This window comes from Bos indicus x Bos taurus, chromosome 18 (genome assembly GCF_003369695.1).
Source record: "Bos indicus x Bos taurus breed Angus x Brahman F1 hybrid chromosome 18, Bos_hybrid_MaternalHap_v2.0, whole genome shotgun sequence".
Taxonomy (NCBI): domain Eukaryota; kingdom Metazoa; phylum Chordata; class Mammalia; order Artiodactyla; family Bovidae; genus Bos; species Bos indicus x Bos taurus.
Genome location: NC_040093.1, coordinates 14420769 through 14447237, shown reverse-complemented (window position 1 = coordinate 14447237; position 26469 = coordinate 14420769). Strand labels below are relative to the sequence as shown.

The 26469-nt window shown below is 52.5% G+C and overlaps 2 protein-coding genes across 3 annotated transcripts; both read right to left on the bottom strand.

Annotated features, from left to right (window-relative positions):
• Positions 1–739: 739 nt before the first annotated feature.
• LOC113876431 (carcinoembryonic antigen-related cell adhesion molecule 4-like) lies at positions 740–8544 on the bottom strand. 2 transcript variants are annotated; one of them, XM_027515632.1, is made up of 8 exons: positions 8395–8544; positions 7087–7446; positions 5521–5796; positions 3634–3754; positions 2135–2187; positions 1806–1837; positions 1347–1388; positions 740–1111 (listed from the first exon to the last, which is right to left on the bottom strand). In XM_027515632.1, the coding sequence occupies exons 1-8, from the start codon at positions 8456–8458 to the stop codon at positions 1046–1048; spliced, it is 1014 nt and encodes a 337-aa protein (XP_027371433.1). In that variant the 5' UTR covers positions 8459–8544; the 3' UTR covers positions 740–1045. The 2 variants fall into 2 exon arrangements, with proteins under 2 accessions (XP_027371433.1, XP_027371432.1); XM_027515631.1 differs by lacking the exons at positions 740–1111; positions 1347–1388; positions 1806–1837; positions 2135–2187 and having other exon boundaries at positions 3358–3754.
• A 10555-nt stretch (positions 8545–19099) lies between these two features.
• On the bottom strand, positions 19100–23144 carry LOC113876432 (carcinoembryonic antigen-related cell adhesion molecule 6-like). Its single transcript, XM_027515633.1, has 4 exons — positions 22984–23144; positions 21745–22104; positions 20276–20554; positions 19100–19442 (listed from the first exon to the last, which is right to left on the bottom strand). The coding sequence occupies exons 1-4, from the start codon at positions 23045–23047 to the stop codon at positions 19156–19158; spliced, it is 990 nt and encodes a 329-aa protein (XP_027371434.1). The 5' UTR covers positions 23048–23144; the 3' UTR covers positions 19100–19155.
• Between the last annotated feature and the right edge of the window lie 3325 nt (positions 23145–26469).

Genomic DNA, 26469 nt, shown 5'->3' with positions numbered 1-26469 from the left:
TTAGGAGATTATGGTGAGTTATCTGATTGGGCCCAACATAATCACAAGGGTGGTCCTTATAAAGAAAAAGGAAGGCAGGAGAGGCAGAGCCAGAGAAAGAGATGTGATGATGGAAGCAGAGCATGACTTTAAGATACTCCACGGCTGACTTTTGAAGATGGAGGAAGGGGTCACAAGCCAAGGAAAACAGGTAGCCTCTCACAGCTTGGAAAGGCAAGGAAGCAAACTCTCTTCTAGACCATCCAGAAAGAACAGAGCTGTGTTGACATCTTCATTTGTGTTGTTTTATACCACAGGTTTGTGATAAGTTGCTACAGAAGCAATAGGAAACAACAAGAGGTGTCACCTTCTCTAACCCAACATTGTGTGCATACGAGATAAGGAGTATCTTAGAGCCAAATCATGATGTGAAACTTAGCAGGTTTTGTAACTGTCTCTTATCTCATAACAAACAACACTCAGGCAGTGGCCGAACATCCTCCTGAACTCTGGGCTCTGTGCCTTAGTGCACAGACCACTTTTGTTTGGGTGAATGTGGGTAAACTGACCCATGTGAACTTACACGGGAAGATCACCCTTCCCAGGTGACCTCAGTTCTTCAGGTGTGTGGAGGGGGCTGCAGATGAGGCCCAGGTGGGAGGAGGCCCGCGGGTCACATCGAGGAGACAGTTTGTCCCACTGCTGTGGAACCTGGGTGAGTTTTAGGTGTGAGGAGCCCATGTGCACAAAAAGAGCAAACGAGAGGAAAGTCCTCTTTATTCAGATCTCTCAGGTGGTCCACAGTGGGTCACAGGCCCAGCCACTTTCCTTGGAAGTCCTCAGTTCCTTGGGGAATGAAAGTCCTTGTCTTCACCCATCCAGGGCTCAGGGCAGCCTTGTCAGGGCCTCCAGAAGGCCAGGAGGGACACTAAGGCTGAGCCCAGGCCCCCCAGTATCTTCAGGGGTCACAGCTGTTTCTCTGCTTCAGGTGTCTGACCTCACTCAGACTCTGGGGTCTCAGGTGGGCTCTTCTCCACAGCCCTTAAGGGGAAGTTCCTGGAGCAAACTAAGAAACCACATCTACTTTGGGGTTGATCTGGCAGTAGATATCTGTGTTGGGATAGAGTAATTCCTGTAAAGAAAGAAGAGGCCTTTGAGCCCCTATAAACTTCTCAAAACAGGTCCCAGGATCTCCCTGGCCTGGGGTCCACAGGGCTGCTTTGTGGGGGATCCGGCTGTGCTGGAGGCTTTCTGGCTCCAGATGCATCGCTCCTCTTCATCCATTTTCCATTTTTGCTGCTGTTTCCTGGACCTCAAGAAAGTACCCTTACAAGTGCAGGATCAGACCATTCATCCCCAACACTCACCTCATAGATGGGAACAGCTGGCCTGGGGCTGGGTAGGGAGGCCTGGGCAGGGGAGAAAGTGGGTGTCAGGGGGACAGAGAAGAGAGTCATTTCTCCTCAGAAGTGACCAGCCCTGCCTCCCAAGCAGCCACCTCCAAGCCTGAAGCCCTCACTTCAGTCCCCATCTGCGCTGCATGCTCCACCCTTGATAGCCCGAGAGCTCTGTCTGAAGCTCCTAGTGCCCACTCTATTCCTGGCTGGACTCCAGGGTTAACTGTGAAGGGACCAGGCAGGCTCAGTGCAGGGTGTGGGGGTGTCCTGCCCCTGAATTGAATCCCAGTCCTGACCAGGATGGGGTTCATGTTGCTGGCTACCCTGGAGTGAAGGGTGTCTGTACTGTGAAATGTTGGACAGTCCCACTGCCCTGAGTCTGCACAGCTGGGACCGCAGGGAGAAGAGACAAGGAAAGAACGTGCTTACCAGGAAGACAGAGCTGCCAGAGGGACCATGTCCTAGAAGCAGAGACAGCAGTTAGCATCAGGGGTGTGAGGAAGTTTAGCCCATCCTCCAGGAGAGGCTGGGAGTCTTCAGCTTCCGGAGAACCATGGGAGAAGGGGCATCACCCAGGGAGAGACCTTCTGGGCACTTAGGGTCCAGTGAGGTGACCCATGACTCAGAACTCATACATCTAACAGACCAGTCAGTGTGGGTCCCCTGTGATGAAGCCCCAGGGGGACGGCTGGCTGGAGCAGGCACTGGAGGATAGGACCAGGGTGTCCCAGATGCTCCCGGGCTTAGAAGACACTCACCCAAGGTGGTTGCTGGAGGCTGGTGCTCTATGAGGTCATTCTGGCCACTGGCCCTAGGAAAGGTCAAGATTATTTTTGAGGGTTGCAAGAAGCAGGAGGAGGTCACAGCTTTGGTGTCAAAACAGGGAACAAGGAGCGTTCCCTTTTCTAAACAGGGAGTGTGTACATATGTGGTCAGATGCACAGTCACATCCCACTCTTTGGGATCTCGTGGACTGTGGCCCTCCAGGCTTCTCTGTCCATGGGGTTCTCCAGGCAAGAATACTGGAGTGCGTTGCCATTTCCTTCTCCAGGGGAATCTTCCTGACTCAGGGATCAAACCTCTGTCTTCTTCGTCTCCTGCATTGCAGGTGGACTCATTACTACTGAGCCACTAGGGAAACCCAATCAAGGAATGGACAGAACTCCATTCTCCACCAATGCTGTTTAGGGGGAGAGGGCCCAGCAGAGAGGAGCTAGGGAAAGTCCTTAAGAAGCCACATCCATCTTGGGCTCAGAGAGGAAGGATGTGCAGGTCAATGATAGTCCGGGAGAAAGTGACTTGAGAAGGGAAAAAGGACCCAGTAAAGGAATCAGACCAAAGGCTTTGAGTGGAAGGGTCAGGTCCTCAGAGGAGAGCAAGGCCAGAACGCATGGAGGACGCTTGGAGAGCCAGTGCATCTTGAGTCTCGTGACTATGGTGGCTCTTAGGTGGCCAGACCAGCCCCTCAGGCTGAGAGATGCTGAAATTAGACAATGGCCTCGTTCTCTATCTTTATTTGCCTGGAAAGAGGTATAAAGCTCAGCTCCCGACCTGCTGTCCTGGCCGGATCCACGTTCTCCCATCTCATACATCAGGGGCTGTGGTTAACACATGTGCCTCATGGTAGAATCTGACCCGACCTGGCCTGTCCAGGTGGCTTCAGTCTCTTTGGCCACGATGACCCTTGGGTTCTGAGGCTGTCAACCTCTCCTTTCAGGGTGACTGGATTTAAATAAATAGCAGGATGTGCCGCTTACTGAGCATTTGCCCCTGCCAGCACAGCTGCAGGTCTGCTCTGGGAACTAGGAAAACAGTGGGTTGTTCTTGTTCAGTCGCTCAGTCGTGTCCAATGCTTTGTGACCCCATGGGCTGTAGCCCGCCAGGCTCCTCTGTCCATGAGATTTCCCAGGCAAGAATACTGGAGGGGGTGGCCATTGCCTTCTCCAGGGGATCTTCCCGACCCAGGGATTAAACCCACATCTTCTGCATTGCAGGCAGATTCTTTACCACTGAGCCACAGGGTAAACCCTGGACAACAGCAGTGGGGAGTGTCTAATTTACAGATGCAGAAGGTGTTGGGAAGCCACCCCAGGTCAGCATCTGGTGAAGGAGGGGCCAATGGATGAGACGGAATGTCCTTGGGGGAAGTGGGGAGGCTGTGGAGAGCCAGGCCCAGAATCCAAGGCTAGGGTGTCTTTCTTCCTGGCTTGGCGTCAGCCTGGGGGACAGGATTAGCATCGGGCATCGCCATTTGTACCTTCTAGTCATCTTGAGGAAAACAAAGCACTCTAGAGTGGTCACCAGTGCCAACCTAACCAGGATCCCAATCATGATGACGATAACGATCTCCCTATTGAGGGCTGGGCTCTTCTCTTGGCCTGAAAGGAGAAGATAAAGGGGGAGATGAAGGTGAAGGCCTGAGTTCACCTGACCAGGGAAACCACAAGAAGTCTTACAGGGGAGAGGGCCTGGTTCGGGAGGAAGGAAATACTTTGGGGTCTGTGAGTGGTTGTGTGTTTTGTCATCACGGTGTCTTCCCAACCCTCCTGTTGCAGGTGGTTGCATCTCTCTCTCTCTATTTTAATCACATTTGAAACCTCGGACTTCCTCTAACTCGACATTCTCTCACTGTAGCCAGCTCTGTGTCCTATTTGTGTTCCTGTTAAGGGCTCTTTCCTCTTACATTACGGCCCCTGCCCTTGTGTTTCCTTCCCATCCCTATTGTCAGTCTTAGAGGGAAGGTCTGCTCAACTCCTGCTCAGTAATAATAATATTAGCCGACTGTTTCCAGTCCATTCTGTGTGGCCGGCACTGTGGGGAAATCCTTTACGCACATCTGTTCTGATCCTTCCCTCCCTATGATGGAGGGGGTGTCATTCTTGCTAGGTGTGCATACGTCTGAGACCCATGGTGCTTAAAGAAATCAACGGAGTTCATAGAACTTCCTGATGGCTCAGACAGTAAAGAATCTGCCTGCAATTCAGGAGACCCGGGTTTGATCCCTGGGTTGGGAAAGATCCCCTGGAGAAGGGAATGGCAATTCCTTTCAGTATTCTTCCAAATACTGGAAAATTCCATGGACAGAGGAGGCTGGTAGGCTACAGTCCATGGGGCTGCAAAGAGTCGGACACAACTGAGCAACCGAGCAAGTAGCATATCTCATCTGGTAAGAGATTAATATCTATTTCTTCAATTCAACAACAACAAAAGGCACTTGACCCTGGGGACCCTTCTTTGTTTCCTATCTCCCCCAACATGAAGCTGTCAGGGGCTGAGAGAATCACCCCCCGCATTCCAGGCTGGACCCAAGGTCTGCCAGGAGAAATCAGACAGAAGGAGGAAGAAGGGTCTGCTGAGATGTAGTGGGAGGGTTCAGGGGCTGATTTGGAATTTGCTTGTAAATTCTGTGAAGTTGGGAGGTAACTTCTTTCAGATTTTTTTCTGAAAACCTACAGGCTCTACCACAAAGCTTGGTACTGATGGGCCAAGGGCCACTTACCAGAGACTGTGATAGCCTTGACTGTGGTTTTACTGGGACCAGTGATGAAGTTATGGACAAGGCAGTTACAGGATCTACTCTTATCTGCAGTGATGTTGGGGATAAAGAGCTCCTGTATGGATTGTGGGGGCCTCCCGGTGATAAGCCAGGGACACGGTGTGGCTGGGGTTAGAGGCTGTGTGGTGGGAGAGGCTGAGGTTTGCCTCTGGATGGTAGCAGGAGCCTGACGGGAAGTGGTGGGGGTGTCCGGGCCATCTGAAGCAAAGAGCATAAAGCCACACGTGGTACAATCAGAGGGAAGGGAAATTTCTGGTCTGTATTAGGGCCACAGCGTCCTTCTGTCTGGATCACAGCTTTGTTGTAGAAAGTCTCAACAATTACCTCTCATGTTCGCTCATCCCGAGCCTGAGATATTAACCTGTTTCTTTCGTCACAACCTCTCAAGACACAGCAGCCCATCCCCTCCTAGTCTTGATTCAAGGTAGGCCTGCCTGGACTTGCCTGGGACAGGAAGTCATGGCCAGCCTGGGTGTCCAAAGGTGAGGGTCCATGCACTTGGATCTGAGAGGGATGGGTATGGCCTGGCCTCCAGTACTGTGGATTCAGCCAGGAGGCCTGGACCACGCAGGAACAGAGATTACTCACAGAGGCCATTCAGGGTGAATGGGTCACCATGGGTGATATTCTCTGGATTCCCGGCTTCAGACACATAGGGTCCTGTGTCATTCCTTGTCACATTGAACATAGTGAGAGTCCTGTTTCCCTCGCACAGTTCCAGCTCGGTGCTGTTGTAGAGGCTCTGATTGTTGATCAAACACAAGTAGATGTCCCGAGTCTCAAATCTACACGTTAACACCGCAGTGTCCTTGTGCTCCCCGGGGTTGGAGTTGTTGCTCGTGATGACGGGTGTGGGTAGCACCGCTGTGCAGATAACAGAGAGAACATTGCCCTTTTCTACCTTTGGCTTTTCTAAAAGCATCTTCAATCAGAATTGGCATCTCTCACCTCTCAGCCAGACTGAGCCCTTAATGAATAAGGCAGGTCTGTGTATCAAAGACGAATGCATGGGGACCTGAGCTCAGAGAGTGTGAGGCCACCTGCTCTACGTCTGGGAGAAGCACAGGCTTCCTCGGGGGTCTATTATGTAACAGCGTTTAGTGGTGGACAGAACAGGGTGGGATTCAGAGACCACCTGGCGTCTGTCCTGGTTTCATCAACCAGCCTCGGGAGAGAGCTCCTTGGGCTGCACCCTGGAGAACGAGAAGCTTCTAGGAGTGTCTTCCTTCCTCTGTTCCTCCCTGGGGATGCTGCTCCCGGGGCAGTTGACTGACCGCCTGGGGACCTTGTACCTGTGTGCTCTCCATGCCAATACTCAGGAGTAGGACCAGGCTGTGCCCCTGCGCGGATGTGGCTCTTGGGGCTGAGCCCTGGCTGGTGACCAGCTTGGAGCCTCCGGATTTGGCACAGGCTTCTCAGTGTCACTGGAGGCAGAAGCCCTGGGACAGGGTCTGGGAGGGGCTTCCTGGGGTTGAGCTTCTCTGTGAGGATCCCTGGGGCCCTCAGGCCAGGGTCTTCCCTGAGTCCTGCAGGGTCTTCCTCAGGGTCATGGTCACGGGGAGGGGCCCAGGGGGCTGGACTGAGAGCGCTCTCCCTCTGCTGCGTCCCTCATCAGACCGTCCTTCTCTCTACACAGTGTCTGCAGGGCCTGGCTTCCTGGAAAGCATTTCTGACCCTTTGGAGTTGGTCTCCACAGTGTGTGCGCTGCACTGAATGTTCAAACCCCGACACGGGACACAATGAGAGGGGGATGGAGGCGCCATCCGGGTCGGTCAGTCCTGTGAGTGTGAACAGAATTCACCCTGACCCATAGCTCAGTTGGTAAAGAATCTGCCTGCAATGCAGGAGACCCCGGTTCAATTCCTGGATCAGAAAGATCTGCTGGAGAAGGGACAGGCTACCCAATCCAGTATTCTTGGGCTTCCCTGGTGGCTCAGCTGGTAAAGAATCTGCCTACAATGTGGGAGACCTGGGTTAGATTCCTGGGTTGGGAAGATCCGCTGGAGAAGTGAAAGGCTACCCACTCCAGTATTCTGGTCTGGAGAATTCCATGGACTGTGTAGTCCATGGAGTCACAAAGAGTCGGACATGACTGAGCAACTTTCACTTTCACTTTCCCACCCAATACGCCAAGGTCAGAGAGGAAGCACTCACTATATATGCAGAGATGTCCAGTTTGTCCTTCTGTCTGTAAATCATCCTTTGTAAGGAGCAGCGTGTAGGATCCTGTGTCTTTCTGGGCGACGCTCTGGATCAGCAGGGTTCCGTTGGGGTACAGTGTCTCCTGTCCGCTGTGTGCAGGCCCTTTGGTAGTTACATTAGTGTCTATTCTATATGATGCAATTAGCTGGCTGTTGTCTATCCTGTCTCCTCTGTGCCAGGCATAGCCTAGAGGATTCTCTGTCACGTTGTGGGCAAGTAGAAGAACATCCGACCCTTCTGCAGCAAGGGGGGGCACCGTTTCAATAGTGAGCTGGGCAGTGGTGGGCGGGGTCCAGAAAGTTAAGAGGGAGACTAGGAGGGAAGAGAGAGAAATCAGTTAATATTGTGACCTGTGTGGGGGATGGGAAAATGGTGCCCTGGGTCCTGAGCAGGTCTCTTCATCCCTCAGCCTTAGTGTGTGAGTGTATGTGTGTGCGTGTGTTTGTGTGTGTGTGCGTGCGTGCGTGTGTGTGTGTGTGTGTGTGTGTGTGTGTCCTCCTGGTTCAAGGTCAGCAGCATGACCCCCATCACTTTAGCTCCTCTGGGCTCGTTTTTTCCTGTTTTCCCAGCTGTCCCCTGGCTCACTCCCTCACTGCCCTTACATGCCTGCTCACACTCAGGGCCTCTTGGGAGATGCCCCTCCCCCTGACCAGCTGCTGTAAAGACCTTCCGTGCTCACTTGCTGACCCTTCCCTGCTCCCTTTCCTGCGTGACGCCTGTAGCACCTGCCAGCACACTCTTGATCTCTCTGCTTGTCTGTCTTCCTCCCCACAGAGCGTGGGCTCCATGAGGGCAGCGGCTTGTCTGATCCTGCTTGAAACCCAGGGCCAGGACCAGGCTCCAGACCTTAGTACCTCGGGATGAAGGAAGGAGAGTTCCCAGGAATTCCACAGCCTGGTTTTTATTTGTTTGTCAGTTTCTAAGGGTGCCGGGTTAGGACAATGATTACTGTCCTGGTTATGTCTTTTTCTGTAGTGACACAACACATTGTTATTATCGTCATCAGTTTTCAACAATTACTGCTCAGTGAAGAATTACTCATAAAACCTACAGCAGTTGAGTCTTCCCGCCCCTCACCAGCTCTAGCTCATGGAGAGTCTCCTGTGGCTGAACCCGCCACCCTCCCCTGCTCCCCTGTCCTCTGCCCTCAGGTCTGAAGAGAAGCCCTCTATCCCCTCTCAGAGCCCTGTCTCCCCCAGACACCAGCCAGTCTCTTGTTCTCCACTCTCTGCCCACTCCCTGAAAATTGTCCCCTCTCACCTTCCAGGAGGAGCCTGTTCCAGGGGACATGCCTCCTGCTTGCAGGGCCTGACGGGGGCTCCATGGCGCCTGCTGTCTGCTATGTCCCTCTCTGTGAGGAGAACTTCTGGTCCAGAAACGCTCAGAAGCACTGCAGTCGTTTTGTGAGCTCTGCTGTTCTTCTGTGTGCTGGGCCTCCTCCGGGGGCAGGAGCACTTCACTGGGTCACGTGGCCCGGGGGCGGGGTCTCTGCCCAGGCCCCGCCCTCTGCCTCCCCTCTCCTCCTTCCCTCCCTAGTGGCCCCCCTCCCCTTTCCCCCTCAGTCTGTATTTCTATTCCCTGAACTCTGTTGAGTCCCCTGCCTTCTACAGCAGTGATTCTCCACCTACACACACACACACACACACAAACACACACATCTACACACACCTACACACACACACCCCTACACACACATACATACACACACAGCTACACACAGACACCTACATACACACACCTACCTATACACACACACGCACACACACACACAGACTCTTGTCTGGAAAAGCACAACCTTGGGGTGTCTGGGTCCGGGGTCCCCACTGCTCTGGATCAGATGCACACTCAACCTCCCCAACAGCCCTCTGTCATCCCTTTCTGGCTTTTCCCTTCAGAGGAGGAGCTTGGGGGTGGGGGGTGCATAAGGAATGCTTGTCACAGGTACGTCATCCCCAAGGTGCGTGGGAATCACCTGTGGAGCTTTATGAAGACTGCGAACCCCCAGGTGTCATCTTAGAAATGCTGTTTCAGCAGCCGCCAGATCACACGCTCGCCCAGCCTGACTGAGACCCCAGAACACCGGTTAGATTGCCCCACCCACCCCAGTGTTGGCCTCTGCTGTGTTTTGGTCTGAGGTCTCTCAGCAAAATGCACAGATCCAGGGGCTTCCAAATTTTGGTGGTAATTGTTCCTGTGACCCAGAAACCCAGCTGGATGCCCAGGGTCTTCCTGTTATCAAATACCTGAGAAGATTGCATTTACTTCCCGCTGGAAGGTCACACTGACTCCGGAGGAGAGAAAGGAGTCAGATGAGCGATGGGACCTGACCTCCACTTTCGAGTGTCACCAGCCTGGCGTCTGATTTCAGGGACAGACACCCAGAACCGGTGTCAGGAGGAGCTGCAGTTTGCAGGTGAGAAGGGAAAGGTTTCCTGTGTGTCCTGGGAAGAGAGGAACCTGGTGCTGAGGGGTGGGCTGACTCTGGGCTCCCTGGTCCTCGGGTCAAGTTGCGGGAGACTCTCCCTCTCCTTGCCTGAGCCTTGGTTCAGAAACTATTCAGGTCCTCCTTGCCATTATAGGGCCTCCTCTCTCACCCTGGCTGATTTTTCTGTGGTCACTGTGATCTTTCCCATGGGTGGCTGCAGGCAGGGATGGGAGCTGGCATGGGTGCCCATAGGCCCCTAGAAGGTTGGGCAGTGTAGTGTGGGCCCACAGGAGGGGCTCTGAGGGTTGTTAGAGGAGGGGTCCCCTGGGGTCTAACGCCTGATGACCTGAGGTGAAAAGGCTATGGTTTTTCCAGTGGTCATGTATGGATGTGAGAGTTGGACTATGAAGAATGCTGAGCGCCGAAGAATTGATACTTTTGAACTGTGGTGTTGGAGAAGACTCTTGAGAGTCCCTTGGACTGCAAGGAGATCCAACCAGTCCATTCTGAAGGAGATCAGCCCTGGGATTTCTTTGGAAGGAATGATGCTGAAACTGAAACTCCAGTACTTTGGCCACCTCGTGTGAAGAGTTGACTCATTGGAAAAGACTCTGATGCTGGGAGGGATTGGGGGCAGGAGGAGAAGGGGACGACAGAGGATGAAATTGCTGGATGGCATCACCGACTCGATGGACGTGAGTCTGAGTGAACTCCGGGAGTTGGTGATGGACAGGAAGGCCTGGCGTGCTGCAATTCATGGGGTTGCAAAGAGTTGGACACGACTGAACGACTGAACTGAACTGAACTGAATAAATGCACAATAATTGTAATGCATTTGTATTATCCCCAAACCACCTCCATTGCTCCGCAATTATTGTGCATGAAACCAGTCCCTGGTGCCATTAAGACTGGAGTCTGCTGTTTAGAGGGAGGGATAGAAATCAGGCTCCTTCACCTTCTTAGCCCAAGAAAGTTCACCTGTTAATTTCGTGTTGTCTGTGTGGCCCCATATCGCCCCCTGGAGGTCATGAGCAGACCTGGGGACAATGTAATGGGCTGCACAGGGATGCAAACGCTAAAGGGTGTGAGACTGCTCTGCACCCTGGGCAGAGGTGGGCTCCAGACTGAGGGGCTGTCTGCTGGGGTCCAGGTCACTGTGGGTCCCCAGGCTTCCTGACCTCATCCTAGTGAAGGGTGAGCCCAGGGAGAGGATGGGCATTGTTCAGTGGCAGGAGAGAACCATCCATCCAGGTGGACGTGTGCTCAGGAGGAGCTCTCAGTACCCGAGGCTTCAAAGGAGGGGCCAGCTGGGGGTGTCTGGGGCTTTGGACAGAGGGTGGTGGCCTGTGGGCTGGACCACCTCACGGCACTGGGCCCGCATCCTAGTTCTCTGTGCCCCATCAGTGGTCTGCTCTCAGCCTCTCCACAGTGCCAGGACCTGAGGCAGCTCCAAGTGGAGACTCTGGCAGGGGAGGGGAGACCCCCTTGGGACCTCAACCCCTCTGAGATGGAGCAACTGCAGAACTGTGTTCCCCTCTTCCCTCTGCTCCAGAAGTTCCCCTCGTTTCCCAGGACACCTTTGGAGGGAGGGGCTGAGATGTCTCCAGGGACCAGACCCAGGTGTCCCCACAGATCATGGACCTTGGGATGAGGAGCTGCTCCCCGATTCCCGCGAGTTCACGCTGGGGCTTCCCCCTCCCCTGTGGGCACTCCCTTGGGATGGAGGATTGGAAGTCAGCCAGGTAGCTCTCAGAGAGAAGGAGAAGGACTCAAGCTGCCAGTTCAGGCCCTCCAGGGAGACTACCAGATTTTCCTGAGTAGAGATGGGAGGGGGTGTGAATATCTGGGAATGAGCAGAGGTCTGACTCCTCACAGTTAAGAGGCCCCTGTCCTCACTCCTGACTCCAGGATGAATAAAGTCCCGTCCTGGAGCAGCTGTGGGCACTTGCAGGTTTCCTCCCACTGTGATGCCAGAGCCCCTGTGTCCACAAGGAATATTCTCTGACCCCTCGGTGTCACATGGGTGGGGTGTGGGGGTGGCTTCTGTTATGCAGATTCCCTTATCTATTTCAGTTCAGTTCAGTTCAGTCGCTCAGTTGTGTCAGACTCTTTGCAACCCCATGAACCGCAGCACACCAGACTTCCCTGTCCATCACCAACTTCCTGAGTTTACCGAAATCTCCATTGAGTTGGTGATGCCATCCAACCATTTCATCCTCTGTTGTCCCCTTCTCCTCCTGCCCTCAATCTTTCCCAGCATTAGGGTCTTTTCAAATCAGTCAGCTCTTCACTTCAGGTGGCCAAAGTATTGGAGTTTCAGCTTCAACATCAGTCCTTCCAATGAACATCCAGGACTGATCTCCTTTAGGATGGACTGGTTGGATCTCCTTGCAGTCCAAGAGACTCTCAAGAGTCTTCTCCAACACCACAGTTCAAAAGCATCAATTCTTCGGTGCTCAGCTTTCTTCATAGTTCAACTCTCACATCCATACATGACCACTGGAAAAACCATAGCCTTGACTAGATAGACCTTTGCAGACAAAGTAATGTCTCTGCTTTTTAATTTGCTGTCCAAGTTGGCCATAAGTTTCCTTCCAAGGAGTAAGCAATTTTAATTTCATGGCTGCAATCATCATCTGCAGTGATTTTGGAGCCCCCCCAAAATAAAGAGTATTTATTGAGCATGTGTGACATGTCAGCCCTGGGTTGTGTCCTGGACTCAAGAGAATAAGATAGATTTGGACTCTGGGCTCACACACCTGACCTTGTGACAAGGAGACAGACACTCAGAGAACATCCTGGAAATAAGGAGCTAATTATGATGGAGGGATAGACTGAAAGGGAAGGGTCTGGTGCATCTGGAATCTGTCATGGAATCTCAGCTGGACTGGGTGTCATGGGAGGCACCCCCTGAGAAAGTGATCTTTTGACTGAGATGTGAAGGGTGAGCAGAGAAGGATGGGGCTCAGAGGGCAGAACTACCTAGGGGAGTCTGGCCTTCAGATGGGCCCGGCTGGGAGGAACGGCTGACAGAGTCCAGTGTGGGGAACTGGGAGAGTGGGGAGGACTGTGGAAGGAGTAGGTTGCTGAGGGTCAGAGGCTGCTGGGCGGTGGGAGCTAAGTGGGAAGGAGGTGGGCAGCCCTGTGGAGGCTCCAGACTATGGAGGAGCTCTGCTTCCCTCTGGTGGCCACGGAGGGGAGCGTCGAAGGGAAAGTACCACAAGTAGGTTTTCTCCTAAGACAACTCGGCATATGTCAAGTGTTTACATATCATTTTACAAATCCCAGGGACAGAGGTGCTGGCAGGCTACAGACATGAGGTCGCAAAGGATCGTATACGACCTAGCGAGTAACCCTTTCAACACTACATATCATTTATGCTCAATCATGTCCCACTCTGAATTTCCAATGTCTCTCATCCAAGATCTTCTCTTATATACCCCACTCCAAGATTTCATCCAGGTGAGATTTGTGTTGATACCAGGCCAATTTCTCTCTGTAGAAGAGGATCCAGATGCAACATTCTCAGTCCTTGGGCAGGACTGGAGCATCTGTAAGTAGGAGGAGGGTGAGGAAACGTCTGTGTGTCCTGCCTGTGCCAGAGGGTCCATGTGGACATGAAAAGGCTGCATTTCCTTTTCTCCTGTGTCCCATTAGTGTCTTCCACAGGGGGCAGGGCCAGGTGGAATTGGAAGACCAGGGGTGGTGCAGTGATTCTGAACCTCATCTTCCCGCCTTCTCTGTCTCTGCCCCCATCAGGAGACCTGGTCTTCACGGTGGGAAGGAAGGTGGGGCGTCTCCATAGGCCCCTGATCAGAGATTCTTTCAGCAAAAGGGACCCAGGGATCAAGCACGCTAGCTCTGGACTCAGTGTCCCTGTCACCCTGTAGATGATTGTAGTAACTGAATTATTTGGATCTAATGGCCTCTTTTGTATTCTAATTTATTAGATTGTTTTTATTTATTTTTACCTTTTGATATTTGAAGTTTCAAAGGTGAATCTCCATCTTCCTTGAGCATGAGCAGGGTTGGCGCCAGGGTGGTTCAGTTGTCTTAAAGGTTATTTTTTATAGTTGCTTCAGTTTCACAGCAAAAGTGGGGGTAAGGGATCAAACCCATGTCCTGTGCTTTGGCAGGCAGATTCCTATCCACTGAGCCATCAGAAAAGTCCTCTAAACAATGCTTAACTTGTACGTAGACACTGGTTCATCATGGCCACCGCACACATGAAGTTTCCGTATTTGCCTGTGGGTAAATAAACAAGTGATGTATGTCATCCTTTTTGAATTTACAGACACACAACCATCGGCTCTGTGGTCACTAGCCCTGCAGACTCACAACCACCTGTCTGTGCTCACTAGCCCTGCAGACTCACAACCACCTGTCTGTGCTCACTAGCCCTGCAGACTCACAACCACCTGTCTGTGCTCACTAGCCCTGCAGACTCACAACCACCTGTCTGTGCTCACTAGCCCTGCTGGTGTGACTTGGGCAGCAGGACTGTCACTGACCTTGCGTTGTTCTAGTTTCTAAGTCATGTGCAACTCTCTTGTGACCCCATGGACTGTAGCCCGCAAGGCTCCTCTACCCATGGGATTTCCCAGGCAAGAACACGAGTGGGTTGCCATTTCTTCTGCAGGAGAACTTCCTGAGCCAGAAATCAAACCTAGGTCTCCTGAACTGGCAGGAGGATTCTTTACCATGGCGCCACTGGGGAAGCCCATGTTGCTGATGATCACTTGCTCAAACCCATGCAAGTTACGGTACCAAGTGTCAACCCTAATGGAAACTATAGAAGCTGGGTAATTTCCATGTATCCATGTAGGTTCATCAATTGATAAAATGTACACCTTGGGTGTGGAATGTTGAATATTTAGGAGGCGCTACACTTGTGGGAGGCAGGTATCTAGGGAAACCTCGTGTGCGGGGTGGCCATGATGAACCAGTGTCTACCTACAAGTTAAGCATTGTTTAGAGGACTTTCCTGGTAGCTCAGTGGATAGGAATCCTCCTGAAAAAGCATGGGACACGGGTTTGATCCCTGGTCAGGAGGATTTCACATGATTCTGAGAAACTAAGGCCATGCATCGGAACTGCTGAGTCTGTGCTCTGAGCCCACAAGCTGCAACGACTGAAGTCTGCTTCCCGAGAGCCCCTGCTTGGGAGTAGAGAAGCCACCTCAATGAGAAGCCGGCGTATTGCAACGAAGAGTAGCCCCTGTTCACCACACTAGAGAAAACCCGTGGAAAAGAATGAAGACCCAGTGCAGCCAGAAATAAAAAAATAAATAAAATATTTGCTAAGAATAGTTCAGAATTAAATGTTATTCCCGAAGTTGTCAGGTCTTCATCTCCTTTCTCAAACATCCAGAACACCATGGAAACATTGATTTTCTACAGGCTGAGGACCTGCTCTGCCATTGGGGTGACTTCACTGCAAATTTGTTTTCAGTCTGGAACAGCCACTAGCGAGCATCCCGCCTTTCACACTGACCATCTGCTCTGCAGTGAACATCCTCACCACAAATCTCGGCCCCCGTGGAGTGTGAGCCAGGGGCTCATTCATTCGACACACAGGTATGCAGCTCCCTGCATCAGGCCTGGAGCTGGCTGGTGGACTCAGCAGAAGCAGGACAGGTGAATCCTTCCATGTCCGAGCTCCCAGCTCAGGGATCCTCTTAGAACTCAGTCCTGGTTAACTTGTGTGCACACTGAGTGCCACTGTATCCCCCTAAACTGCATCTGCATGGGGACTAGAGGAAAACGTTCATTTCCAACATCCTCACCCTTTACGGAAAAAATTCTGTGAGGAGATAGCACCTGTGTCCATATGTCCACCTCTCTGCCACACACCATCCCTCCTTTATCCCCTACCCATCCTTTTGTTCATCTTTTCACTAAGTCCTGTGGCTGTGCCTCTGTGGTTGGCCAGATGCCAGGACCCCTGAGATACCCTCAGTAGCTCCCTCTGCTGCTCCATTTAAACACCATGGTTCCACAGGTGGTGCACATGAACCCAGGTGATTCCTGCAGAATTTTTCCCCATGAAAGATAGGGGAGGCCCCTGGTAACCCGGTGACCATTATACTGGGTATCTCAAGCGTTTTACATGACTATTAGGGATGCTGGATGGGTTAGACCTGAGCCCTTGGGAAGTATAGTGCTGGGTTTGGGTATCAGAGTTACCCCTGTCAATGGTACATTTATGGAGAAGAGGAAGTTTGGGGTGACTGTGGAGCCCTAGTTCCTTCACTTCCCTGGGGTTCACAGGCAGACAGAGGAGCCCTCAGGTGACAGATTGTACCCTGGAGACTGGTCTTCAGGCCCCACTTGTCCTTCAGCAGGAATCTTGCTCTGTTGGAAGCATGGAGAGATGGCAAAAGCTCTCACACCAGACTTGAGGCTCATTGATTCACCGACCATTGGATGCTTGCCCATATCACTTGGTCTGTTTTGCACCCAGATTGGAAGGCTCGTGGGATTTCGAAGAGGGAGGGATTAACTACCAAAGAGCGTGACCTTTGTCTGTGGTTCCAGTTCATTGGGATTGCTCTTCTGTCCATGGAATTCTCAAGGTAGAAAATACTGGACTCAGGGTTGCCATTTCCTCCTGAGAGGGAGTTCTTCCTGCCTCCAGGGATCAACCTGCATCCCTTAGTCTCCTGCATTAGCACTGGCAGGCAGGTTCTTTACCACTAGCCCCACATGAGAAGCCCCTAGAGAGGGAAGGGAGTACATCAAACTTGAGGAGAAGTCCAGTTCCTTGATTGATGCCATCTGAGAGCTCCGTGGGATGAGCCTTCCTTCTCAGGGTCCACAACTAGCCTCCTCTCTTTGTGGTTTTCTGCTCCTAGTGTGCTTGTCTGAGATTGACCCACTAGCCACATAATCAGTGTCCATGTCTAAAGCACTGGAGTGCACAGTGTGAGGGGATGGCTGTCTCCACATTGGTCAGGTCTGAGGAGCACCTGCTTCTCAAGAACGATGTGTTCTTCCTCATTGTTAAATTATTTAAACAGGGTTGAAGAAAATCAGGAGCTGAAGAATAGAAGTGAAAACAATAACTTAGAAGGGCGATTCCTCAGCACGTCTGAGCAGGTAGAAGAAAGCATCCATGAACACGAAGATAGAAAAAAAGAAGTATTTAGACTGGGGAGTAGAAAGGGAAAAAAAAAGAAGGCAAATAGTGACCCAGGCAAAGTACTATGCAGAACTCCATCAGGTGGACAAACATATGCAGGATGGCAGTTCCTGAAGGAGAAGAGAGAGGGAAAACAATGAAAAATATATATAAAAATGAATGGTTTAAAACCTCCAAAAGTGGATGAGATCACATACTAGAGATGGTTGAGGAACTCCAAAAAGGGGTAACTCAAGATATAGACATTGTGACACAATAGAGTCAAGTTGTTGAGAGACCGAGGGAAAGAGGAAGTGAAAAACGCAGCGAGAGAGGAGTGACTCAGCGTGTGCAGCAGATCTTCAACAGTGTGAAAAGCGAATTCCACATCAGAAGGCGTTGGGATGACCGACTGAAGTCCTAAAAGCAAGACTGTCCAACTGGCGAAGCAATGTACAGAGAAGCTCTCCTTCAATGAAGCTCAAATTAGGACTTTTCCAGATAAACAACAGTCAAGGGAACTCATTCCCTGGAGACACAGCATATAGGAAGTGTGAAAGGAAACCTTTAAGATGACTGAACAAACATTGCACGGTAACTCAGAGCCACAGGCACCTAGAAGAGAGGTAAATTACACAATAGGTAGCTATCTTATCTAAGCCGGTATTATTATCTTTTATGTAATGGCTCATTTTTGTTTTTTATTTCAAAGATATTACATGAGACAATGTTTATAAATCTATATAACGGGCATATATTGTACAAGGACGGCTGAAATATAGGACAGTAAGTGTGTAATATGGAGGCGATGGAGATGCACAGAGCACCTCATTTGTAATATACATCATAGAATCTGGTTGGTATTTCAACTCCATAGTTATATGTTTAAGATATAACTGTCATCTTCAAGTTAGGCGCTAAGAAAAGAACTGAAATACATTGGAAAGGGGAAGAACAGAATCAAAATGACACATATGAAAGGAAATCATCTAAATACCAAAGAGGAAGTAATAGAGGAATTAATGAATAAAGCATGTAAGACATATAACAAATAGCTAGATGGCAGAAGCTCTTTCTTATTGGGAAGTATTTGAATGATAGATAGCCTCAACCTTCAAATTAAAGGCAGAGGTTGACAGAATGGATAAAAATTATGACCCCTCTCTATACTCTCTTCAAGAGACTCACTTTAGATACAAAAACATAGAAGGTTGAAGTAAGGCTGGAAAAAGACATTCTATGCAAATAGCAATAAAAAGAGAACTGTGGTGGCTGTATGAGTGTCTGCTATAATCATCTCTAAATCAAAAAAGCCTGCAAGGAAAATTAGGACCTTGCATATCAAGAAAAGTTTCATCCATCAAGGAAATAGAACAATTATAAGCATTATGCACCCAACAACACCAGATTTGTGAATCAAAAATGGACAGCATTGAGGGGAGAAATAGCTCGGTCATAACACTGATACTACAACACCCCACTTTCAATAATGGACACAGCAGTCAGAGAGATTTCAGTGACAACTAGAGACCGTGAGAACACTGTAAACCAGAGACCTAACCGACCAACAGACAACACACAGTCATAGGAGTTTATGTTGCCACAAAGTGCAGTCCTCAAGGCCCCCAGCTCTCACCACACATGACCACCGCCCATCCTGTGAAGAAACGGTGTCACTTCCACTGTAGAGACGAAGGTGCAACTAAGAAAGCCAAGTGAGGGACCTGGAGTTGAGTGTGGCAGCAAGCCTGCAATCACAACAGTGCGAACTAACATCCTGACACTTACTGCCTGAACATGTCTGCTGTTAATTTCCACCTTCATCGGAGCGCGTATTCACAAAGCTCTATAAAGTGCATAACAAACACCACTGTACACATAAGAAAAAGGAGATTTAGGCTTTATGACTCACCAGGGCTTCCTAGGAGGCACCAGTGGTAAAGATCCCACCTGCCAATCAGGAGGCATAACAGACACGGATTCAGTCCCTGGGTGGGGAAGATCCCCTGGAGGAGGTCATAGCAACCCCCTGCAGTGGAAGGTGGAGTTCTTAACCACTGGACTGCCCAGGAAGTCCCAGGTACTGATTTTAGTGCTGCTTCCAGCGGTCTTGGCAACGAGGCTTCACAGCAGAGGGCCAGGAGAAATCAGGGGATGAGGAGGGGAGAGACAGCACATGTTCTAATTGCTTGAAGTGAAGGAAATGAGATGATAGGCTAATTGTTGGTGAGTTAATAAAAGAAGCTTATCCAGTGAAAATGGGCTTCACTGGAGGCTTAGCCGGGAAGACTGCCTGCAGTGCAGCAGACACGGGTTCGATCCTTGGGTCAGGAGGATCCCCTGGAGTAGCGAATGGCAACCCACTCCAGGATTCTTGCCTGGGAAATCCCATGGACAGAGTAGCCTAGTGAGCTCAAGTCCGTGGTGTCACAAAGAGTCGGACACCACTGAACGACTAAGACAGGAGGCGACAGTGGTCACTCACAGGTCACCCTCAGCCTGAGGGGGCCACTTCTGCTGGAGTTGCCCCTGTTGGAGACCTCACACTGATAAGCCCCGGCGTCCTCTCTGCTGACGGGGTCTATGGTGAGGGTGCTGCTGTCTGAGGACAGTGTCATCCTGTCTGCGAGGAGGAGACTCTGGCCTTTGAAGAGCCAGCGTATGGAGACCCCAGTCTCATCTGTGAGGCAGGTCAGGACCACGGGGCCCTCATGTTCTGGGACTGTGGTGTTGCTGACTTGGAGGGAAGGCCGTGCCACTGGGTCTGTGGAGAGACAGAGCGGTGACTGCTGAGACTGGGTCAGGGGCCTGGGCCTTGCTCCCTCCTCAGTCTTGGGGCCCAAGACCTCTGTAAAGATGACTGTGAGGAAGGCCCTGGGTCTTTGTTCAGGCGGCAACGGGAAAGAGATGATCGCACATCTTCTCTGACCCCCAGATCACACAAGAGGGACCCTTGCCTGGTTGCTGGGACAATACTCTAGTACTAGACAGCTCTGTGCTCTCAGCCCTGGGAACCTTGATCTTCTGACTGTGGGGCTATCCAGGACAGTCAGAGAATGTAGGATCTGAGAGTACATGTTGTGATTGGGGATAGAGAGAGCCTGGGTGTATTCCTGGGGCCTCACACTGAGAAGCGGGGAGCGCTGTGTGGCTGGGTTAGAGGCTGTGTGGCAGGAGAGGTTGAGGTTCCCCTCTGGATGGTCAGAGGAGTCTGAGGGGTAGTGGTGGGGTGATCGGACCATTTAGAGCAAAGAGCAGAAAGCCACACGTGGTGCAATCAGAGGGAAGGCAAGTTCCTGGTCTGTATTGGGGCCCCTGGGTCCTTCATGCTCACTCATTGTGAGTCTGAGGTTAATTTGTTTCTCCCATCATATTCTGGTGATCCTCAGCCACCCACACAGAGCAGCCCATCCCCTCCCTGTGCTCATTCAAGGTGGACCTGCCTGGGCTTGCCTGGGACAGGAAGTCATGGCCAGTCTGGGTGTCCAGGGGTGATGGCCCATGTACTCAGACCTGAGAGGGATGGGTGTGGATTGGCCTCTGGCAGTGTGCATTTGGGTGGGCAGCTCAGGCCACATAGGAACAGAGGTTACTCACAGAGGACATCCAGGGTGAATGGGTCACTGCGGCTGATGCTCACTGGGTTCCGGGTTTCACACACATAGGGTCCTTTCTCTTTCCTTGTGACGGTGACCACTGTGAGAGTCCTCTTGTCCTCGGACAGTTCCAGCCTGGTGCTCTTGGGGAGGCTCTGATTGCTGATCCACCACATGTAGGAGGTGTTCTGAGTCTCAGGTCCACATGTTAACACCACAGTGTCCTTGTGCTCCCAGGGCTTGGAGTTGTTGCTGGTGATGACGGGTGTGGGTAGCACCGCTGTGCAGATAACAGAGAGGACATTGCCCTGAGCCTCCCTGGACGCTCAGACAGTAAAGAATCTTCCTGCCAGTGCAGGAGACCTGGGTTCAGTCCCTGGGTCAGAAAGATCCCCTGGAGAAGGGAATTGCCACCCAGTCAATATTCTTGACTGGAGAATTGCATGGACAGAGGAGCCTGGTGGGCTACAGTCCATGGAATAGGAAAGAGTAGGACATGACTGAACGATTAACATTCTCACTTTCTTATACTTTTGGCTCCTCTGAAAGCATCTTTCAACAAAATTGGCATCCTTCGCCTCTCAGCCAGACTTTAAAGAATAAGGCAGGCTTGTGTGTGGCAGGACAAATGCATGGGGACCTGAGCTCAGTGAGTGTGAGGCCACCTGCTCTATGTCTGGGAGAAGCACAGGCTTCCTTGGGGGTTGATTGTGCAGCAGCGTTTAGTGGTGGACAGAACAGGGTAGATTCAGAGACCGCCTCACATATCTCCGAGTTTTCACCAACCAGCGTCAGGAGAGAGCTCCTTGGGCAGCACCCTGTGGTGGAGGAGCTGCCAGCAGTGTCTTCCTTTCTGTGTTCCTCTCTGGGGGTGCTGAGATTTTTCTGGCGTCTCTAAGTCCCCTAGGGCATTTGCTTGATTCCTGGGGACCTTGTACCTGTGTGCTGTCCATGCTGAGTCTCATGAGTAGGACCAGACTGTGCCCCTGCACGGATGTGGCTCTTGGGGCTGAGCCCTGGCTGGTGACCAGCTTGGAGCCTCCAGATTTGGCACAGGCTTCCCAGGGTCACTGGAGGCAGGAGCCCTGGGACAGGGTCTGGGAGGGACTTCCTGGGGCTGAGCTTCTCTGTGAGGATCCCTGGGGGCCCTCAGGCCAGGGTCTTCCCTGAGTCCTGCAGGGTCTTCCTCAGGGTCATGGTCATGGGGAGGGGCCCAGGGGGCTGACTAAGAGTGCTCTCCCTCTGCCGAGTCCCTCATCAGACCGTCCTTCTCTCTACACAGTGTCTGCAGGGCCTGGCTTCCTGGAAAGCATTTCTGACCCTTTGGAGTTGGTCTCCACAGTGTGCGCGCTGCACTGAATGTTCAAACCCCAACACGGGACACAATGCAGAGGGGATGGAGGTGCCATCCGGGTTAGTCAGAACAGAATTCATCCCCCAACACCCCGAGGTCAGAGAGGAGGCACTCACGGAGTACATGGAGGTGTCCAGTTTGTCTTTCTGTCTGTAAATCATCCTTTGTAATGAGCAGGAGGTAGGAGCCTGTGTCTTTCTGGGTGACGTTCTGGATCAGCAGGGTTCCGTTGGGGTAAAGTGTCTCCCGTCCGCTGTGTGCAGGCCCTTTGGTAGTTGCGTTAGTGTCTACCCTATATGATGCGATTAGCTGGCTGTTGTCTACCCTTTCTCCTCTGTACCAGGCATAGGCTAGAGGATTCTCTGTCAGGTTGTGGGCAAGTAGAAGAATATTCGACCCTTCTGCAGCAAGGGGGGGCATCGTTTCAATAGTGGGCTGGGCAGTGGTGGGCGGGGTCCAGAAAGTTAAGAGGGAGACTAGGAGGGAAGAGAGAGAAATCAGTTAATATTGTGCCCTGTGTGGGGGATGGGAAAATGCTGCCCTGGGTCCTGAGCAGGTCTCTTCATCCCTCAGCCTTGGTGTGGGTGTGTGTGCATGTATGTGTGTGTGTGGTTCAAGGTCATCAGCATGACCCCCATCACTTCAGCCCCTCTGGGCTCGTTTTTTCCTCTGCTTCCCCGCTGTCCCCTGGCTCACTCCCTCGCTGCCCTCACATGCCTGCTCACACTCAGGGCCTCTTGGGAGATGCCCCTAGCCCCGACCAGCTGCTGTAAAGACCCTTCGTGCTCACTTGCTGACCCTTCTCCGCTCCCTTTCCTGCGTGATGCCTGTAGCACCTGCCAGCACACTCTTGATCTCTCTGCTTGTCTGTCTTCCTCCCCACAGGGCGTGGGCTCCGTGAGGGCAGGGGCTTGTCTGATCCTGCTTGAAACCCAGGGCCAGGACCAGGCTCCAGACATTAGTACCTGGGGGGGAAGGAAGGAGAGGTCCCAGGAATTCCACAGCCTGCTGTTTATTTGTCAGTTTCTAAGGGTGCGGGTAAGGACAGTGTTTACTGTTCTGGTTGTTTTTCTGTACTGACACAATAAACTGTTATTATTGTCATCAGTTTTCAACAATTACTGCTCAGTGAAGAATAACTCATGAAACCTACAGCGGTTGAGGTCTTCCCACCCCTCACCAGCTCTAGTTCATGGAGAGTCTCCTGTGGCTGAGCCCCCCACCCTCCCCTGTCCTCTGCGCTCAGGTGTGAACACAAGCCCTCTGTCCCCTCTCAGAGCCCTGTCTCCCCCAGACACCAGCCAGTCTCTTGTTCTCCAGTCTCTGCCCACTCCCTGAAAATCGTCCCCTCTCACCTGCCAGGAGGAGCCTGTTCCAGGGGACATGCCTCCTGCTTGCAGGGCCTGACGGGGGCTCCATGGCGCCTGCTGTCTGCTGTGTCCCTCTCTGCGAGGAGAACTTCTGGTCCAGAAACGCTCAGAAGCACTGCAGCCTGCTGTGTGAGCTCCGCTGTCCTTCCCTCTGTGTGCTGTGCCTCCTCCGGGGGCAGGAGCACGTCGCTGGGTCACGTGGCCCGGGGCGGGGTCTCTGTCCAGGCCCCGCCCTCTGCCTCCCCTCTCCTCCTTCCCTCCCTGGTGGTCCCCCTCCCCCTTCCCTCTCTGTCTGTATTTCTATTCCCTGAATTCTGCTGAGTCCCCTGCTTTCTACAGCAGTGATTCTCCACCTACACACACACACACACACACACACACACATCTACATACACACACTCCACACACACATACCTGCACACACAGCTACACACAGACACCTACATACACACACATCTATACACACACACAGGCACACACACACACCCTTGTCTGGAAAAGCACAACCTTGGGGTGTCTGGGCCCGAGGTCCCTACTGCTCTGGATCAGATGCACACTCAGCCTCCCCGACAGCCCTCTGTCATCCCCTTCTGGCTTTTCCTTTCAGAGGAGGAGCCTGGGGGTGGGGGGTGCATGAGGAACGCTTGTCACAGGGATGTCTTCCCCACGGTGCGTGGGAATCACCTGTGGAGCTTCATGAAGACTGCGAACCCCCAGGTGACACCTTAGAAATGCTGTTTCAGCAGCCGCCAGGTCACACGCTCGCCCAGCCTGGCTGAGACCCCAGAACACCGGTTAGGCTGCCCCACCCACCCCAGTGTTGGCCTCTGCTGTGTTTTGGTCTGGGGTCTCTCAGCACAATCACGATCCCGGGGTTTCCAAATTTTGCTGGTAATTGTTCCTGTGACACAGAAACCCAGCTGGATGCCCAGGGTCTTCCTGTTGTTCTCAAATATCTGAGAAGATTGCATTCACTCCCCACCTGAAGGTCACACTGACTCTGGAGGAGAGAAAGGAGTCAGATTAGCAATGACTGGAGAGGGGACCTGACCTCCACTTTCGAGTGTCACCAGCCTGGCATCTGTTTTCAGGGACAGAGACCCAGAACCGGTGTCAGGAGGAGCTGCAGTTTGCAGGTGAGAAGGGAAAGGTTTCCTGTGTGTCCTGGGAAGAGAGGAACCTGGTACTGAGGGGTGGGCTGACTCTGGGCTCCCTGGTCCTCGGGTCAAGTTCCGGGAGACTCTCCTCTCCGTGTCTGTTGCCTGAGCCTTGGTTCAGAACTATTCAGGTCCTTCTTGCCATTACAGGGCCTCCTCTGTCACCCTGGCTGATCTTTCTGTGGTCACTGTGATCTTTCCCATGGGTGGTTGCAGGCAGGGATGCGAGCTGGCATGGGTGCCCATAGGCCCCTAGAAGGTTGGGCAGCATAATGTGGGCACATATGAGGGGCTCTGAGGGTCTGTAGAGGAGGGATCCCCTGGGGTCTAAGGCCTGATAATCCGAGGTGGAGTTGATGTAATAATAATAGATATAAGTGCACAGTATGTAATGCGCTTGAATTATTCCAAAATCATCTCCACCCTCCGCAATTGTCTTCCATGGAACCGGTCCCTGGTGCCCTTAAGGTTGGAGACCACTGTTTAGAAGGAGGGATGGAAATCAGGCTCCTTCTCCACTTCCTTAGGCAAAACAAAGTTCACCTGCTAATTTCCTGTTAATTTTCTGTTTGGCCCAATGTTGCCCCCTGGAGGCCATGAGCAGACCCGGGGACAATGTAACAGGCTGCTGCTGCTGCTGCTGCTGCTAAGTCGCTTCAGTCGTGTCCGACTCTGTGCCACCCCATAGACGGCAGCCCACCAGGCTCCCCCGTCCCTGGGATTCTCCAGGCAAGAACACTGGAGTGGGTTGCCATTTCCTTCTCCAATGCGTGAAAGTGAAAAGTGAAAGTGAAGTCGCTCAGTCGTGTCCGACTCTAGCGACCCCATAGACTGCAGCCTTCCAGGCTCCTCCGTCCATGGGATTTTCCAGGCAAGAGTACTGGAGTGGGCTGCTGGGGTGCAAACGCCAAAGGATGTGAGTTGGCTATGTGCCCTGGACAGAGGTGGGCTCTGACCTCCAGACTAGAGGCTATCAGCCAGGGTTCAGGTCACTGTGGGTCCCCAGGTTTCCTGACCTCATCCCAGTGCAGGGTGAGCCCAGGGGGACGATGGGCATTGTTCAGTGGCAGAAGAACCATCCATCCAGGTGGACGTGTGCTCAGGAGGAGCTCTCAGTCCCTGAGGCTTCAAAGGAAGGGCTGGCGGGAGGTCTCGGGGCTTTGGGGAGAGGACAGCGGCTTGTAGGCTGGACTCCAGAAGGCCCTGTCCTTCTCCACCTCACAGCACTGGGCATGCACCCTAGTTCTCTGTGTCCCCATCAGTGGTCTGCTCTCAGCCTCCCCACAGTGCCAGGACCTGGGCAGCTCTACCTGGACACTCTGTCAGGGGAGCCCCTGGGCTCCTCTGTCAGTGCAGGGAAGACCCCCATGGGACCCCAGTCCCCCTGAGATGGAGCAACTGCAGAAGCTGGGTTCCTCTGTTCCAGAAGTTCCCCTCCTTTCCCAGGACGCCTCAGGGGGAGGGGCTGAGATGTCTCCAGGGACCAGACCCACGTGTTCCCACAGATCAGGGACCTTGGGATGAGGAGCTGCTCCCCAATTCCTGTGAGTTCACGCTGGGGCTCCCCCTCCCCTGTGGTGACTCCCTTGGGATGGAGGATCGGGAGTCTGAGCCACGTCAGGTTTCCGAGAGAAGGGGAAGGACTCAAGCTGCCAGCCCAGGCCCTCCAAGGAGACTAGAAGATTCTCCTGAGTAGAGATGGAAGAGGGTGTGATTATCTGGGAATGAGCAGAGGTCTGACTCCTCACAGTTAAGAGGTCCCTGTCCTCACTCCTGACTCCAGGAGGAATAAAGTCCCATCCTGGAGCAGCTGAGGGCACTGGCAGGTCTCCTCCCACTCTGATGCCAGAGCCCCTGTGTCCACAAGGAATATTCTCTGACCCCTCGGTGTCACACTGTGGAGGGGGGGGTGGGGTGCGGAGGGGGGGCGGGGGCGGGGTGTGAGTTCTGGCTTCTGTCATGCAGATTCCCTTATCTATTTAAAGATTATTTATTGAGCATGTGTGACCTGTCAGCCCTGAGTTGTGTCCTGGTGTCCAGAGAATAGGATAGACTTGGACTTCAAGCTCACACGCCTGACCTTGTGATGGGGAGACAGACACTCAGAGAAAATCCTGGAAAAAAGGAGCTAATTATGATGGAGGGATAGACTGAAAGGGAAGCATCTGGTGGAAAGGAAAGGGTCCGGAGTCTGTCATGGAATCTCAGCTGGACTGGGTGTCATGGAAGGCACCCCTGAGAAAGTGATCTTTGACTGAGATGTGAAGGGTGAGCAGACCCTCAGCAGAGAAGGATGGGGCTCAGGGGGCAGAGC

Bases quoted from the DNA above. Each gene is read 5' to 3' on its own strand.
- LOC113876431 (XM_027515631.1), bottom strand. From the start codon at position 8,458: ATGGAGCCCCCGTCAGGCCCTGCAAGCAGGAGGCATGTCCCCTGGAAC. The intron at 7,447-8,394 runs GTGAGAGGGGAC...CTTCCCTCCTAG, and splicing joins GAACAGGCTCCTCCTGGAAG to TCTCCCTCTTAACTTTCTGG. The intron at 5,797-7,086 runs GTGAGTGCTTCC...TTATCTGCACAG, and splicing joins TGGACATCTCTGCATATATA to CGGTGCTACCCACACCCGTC.
- LOC113876432 (XM_027515633.1), bottom strand. From the start codon at position 23,047: ATGGAGCCCCCGTCAGGCCCTGCAAGCAGGAGGCATGTCCCCTGGAAC. The intron at 22,105-22,983 runs GTGAGAGGGGAC...CTTCCCTCCTAG, and splicing joins GAACAGGCTCCTCCTGGCAG to TCTCCCTCTTAACTTTCTGG. The intron at 20,555-21,744 runs GTGAGTGCCTCC...TTATCTGCACAG, and splicing joins TGGACACCTCCATGTACTCC to CGGTGCTACCCACACCCGTC.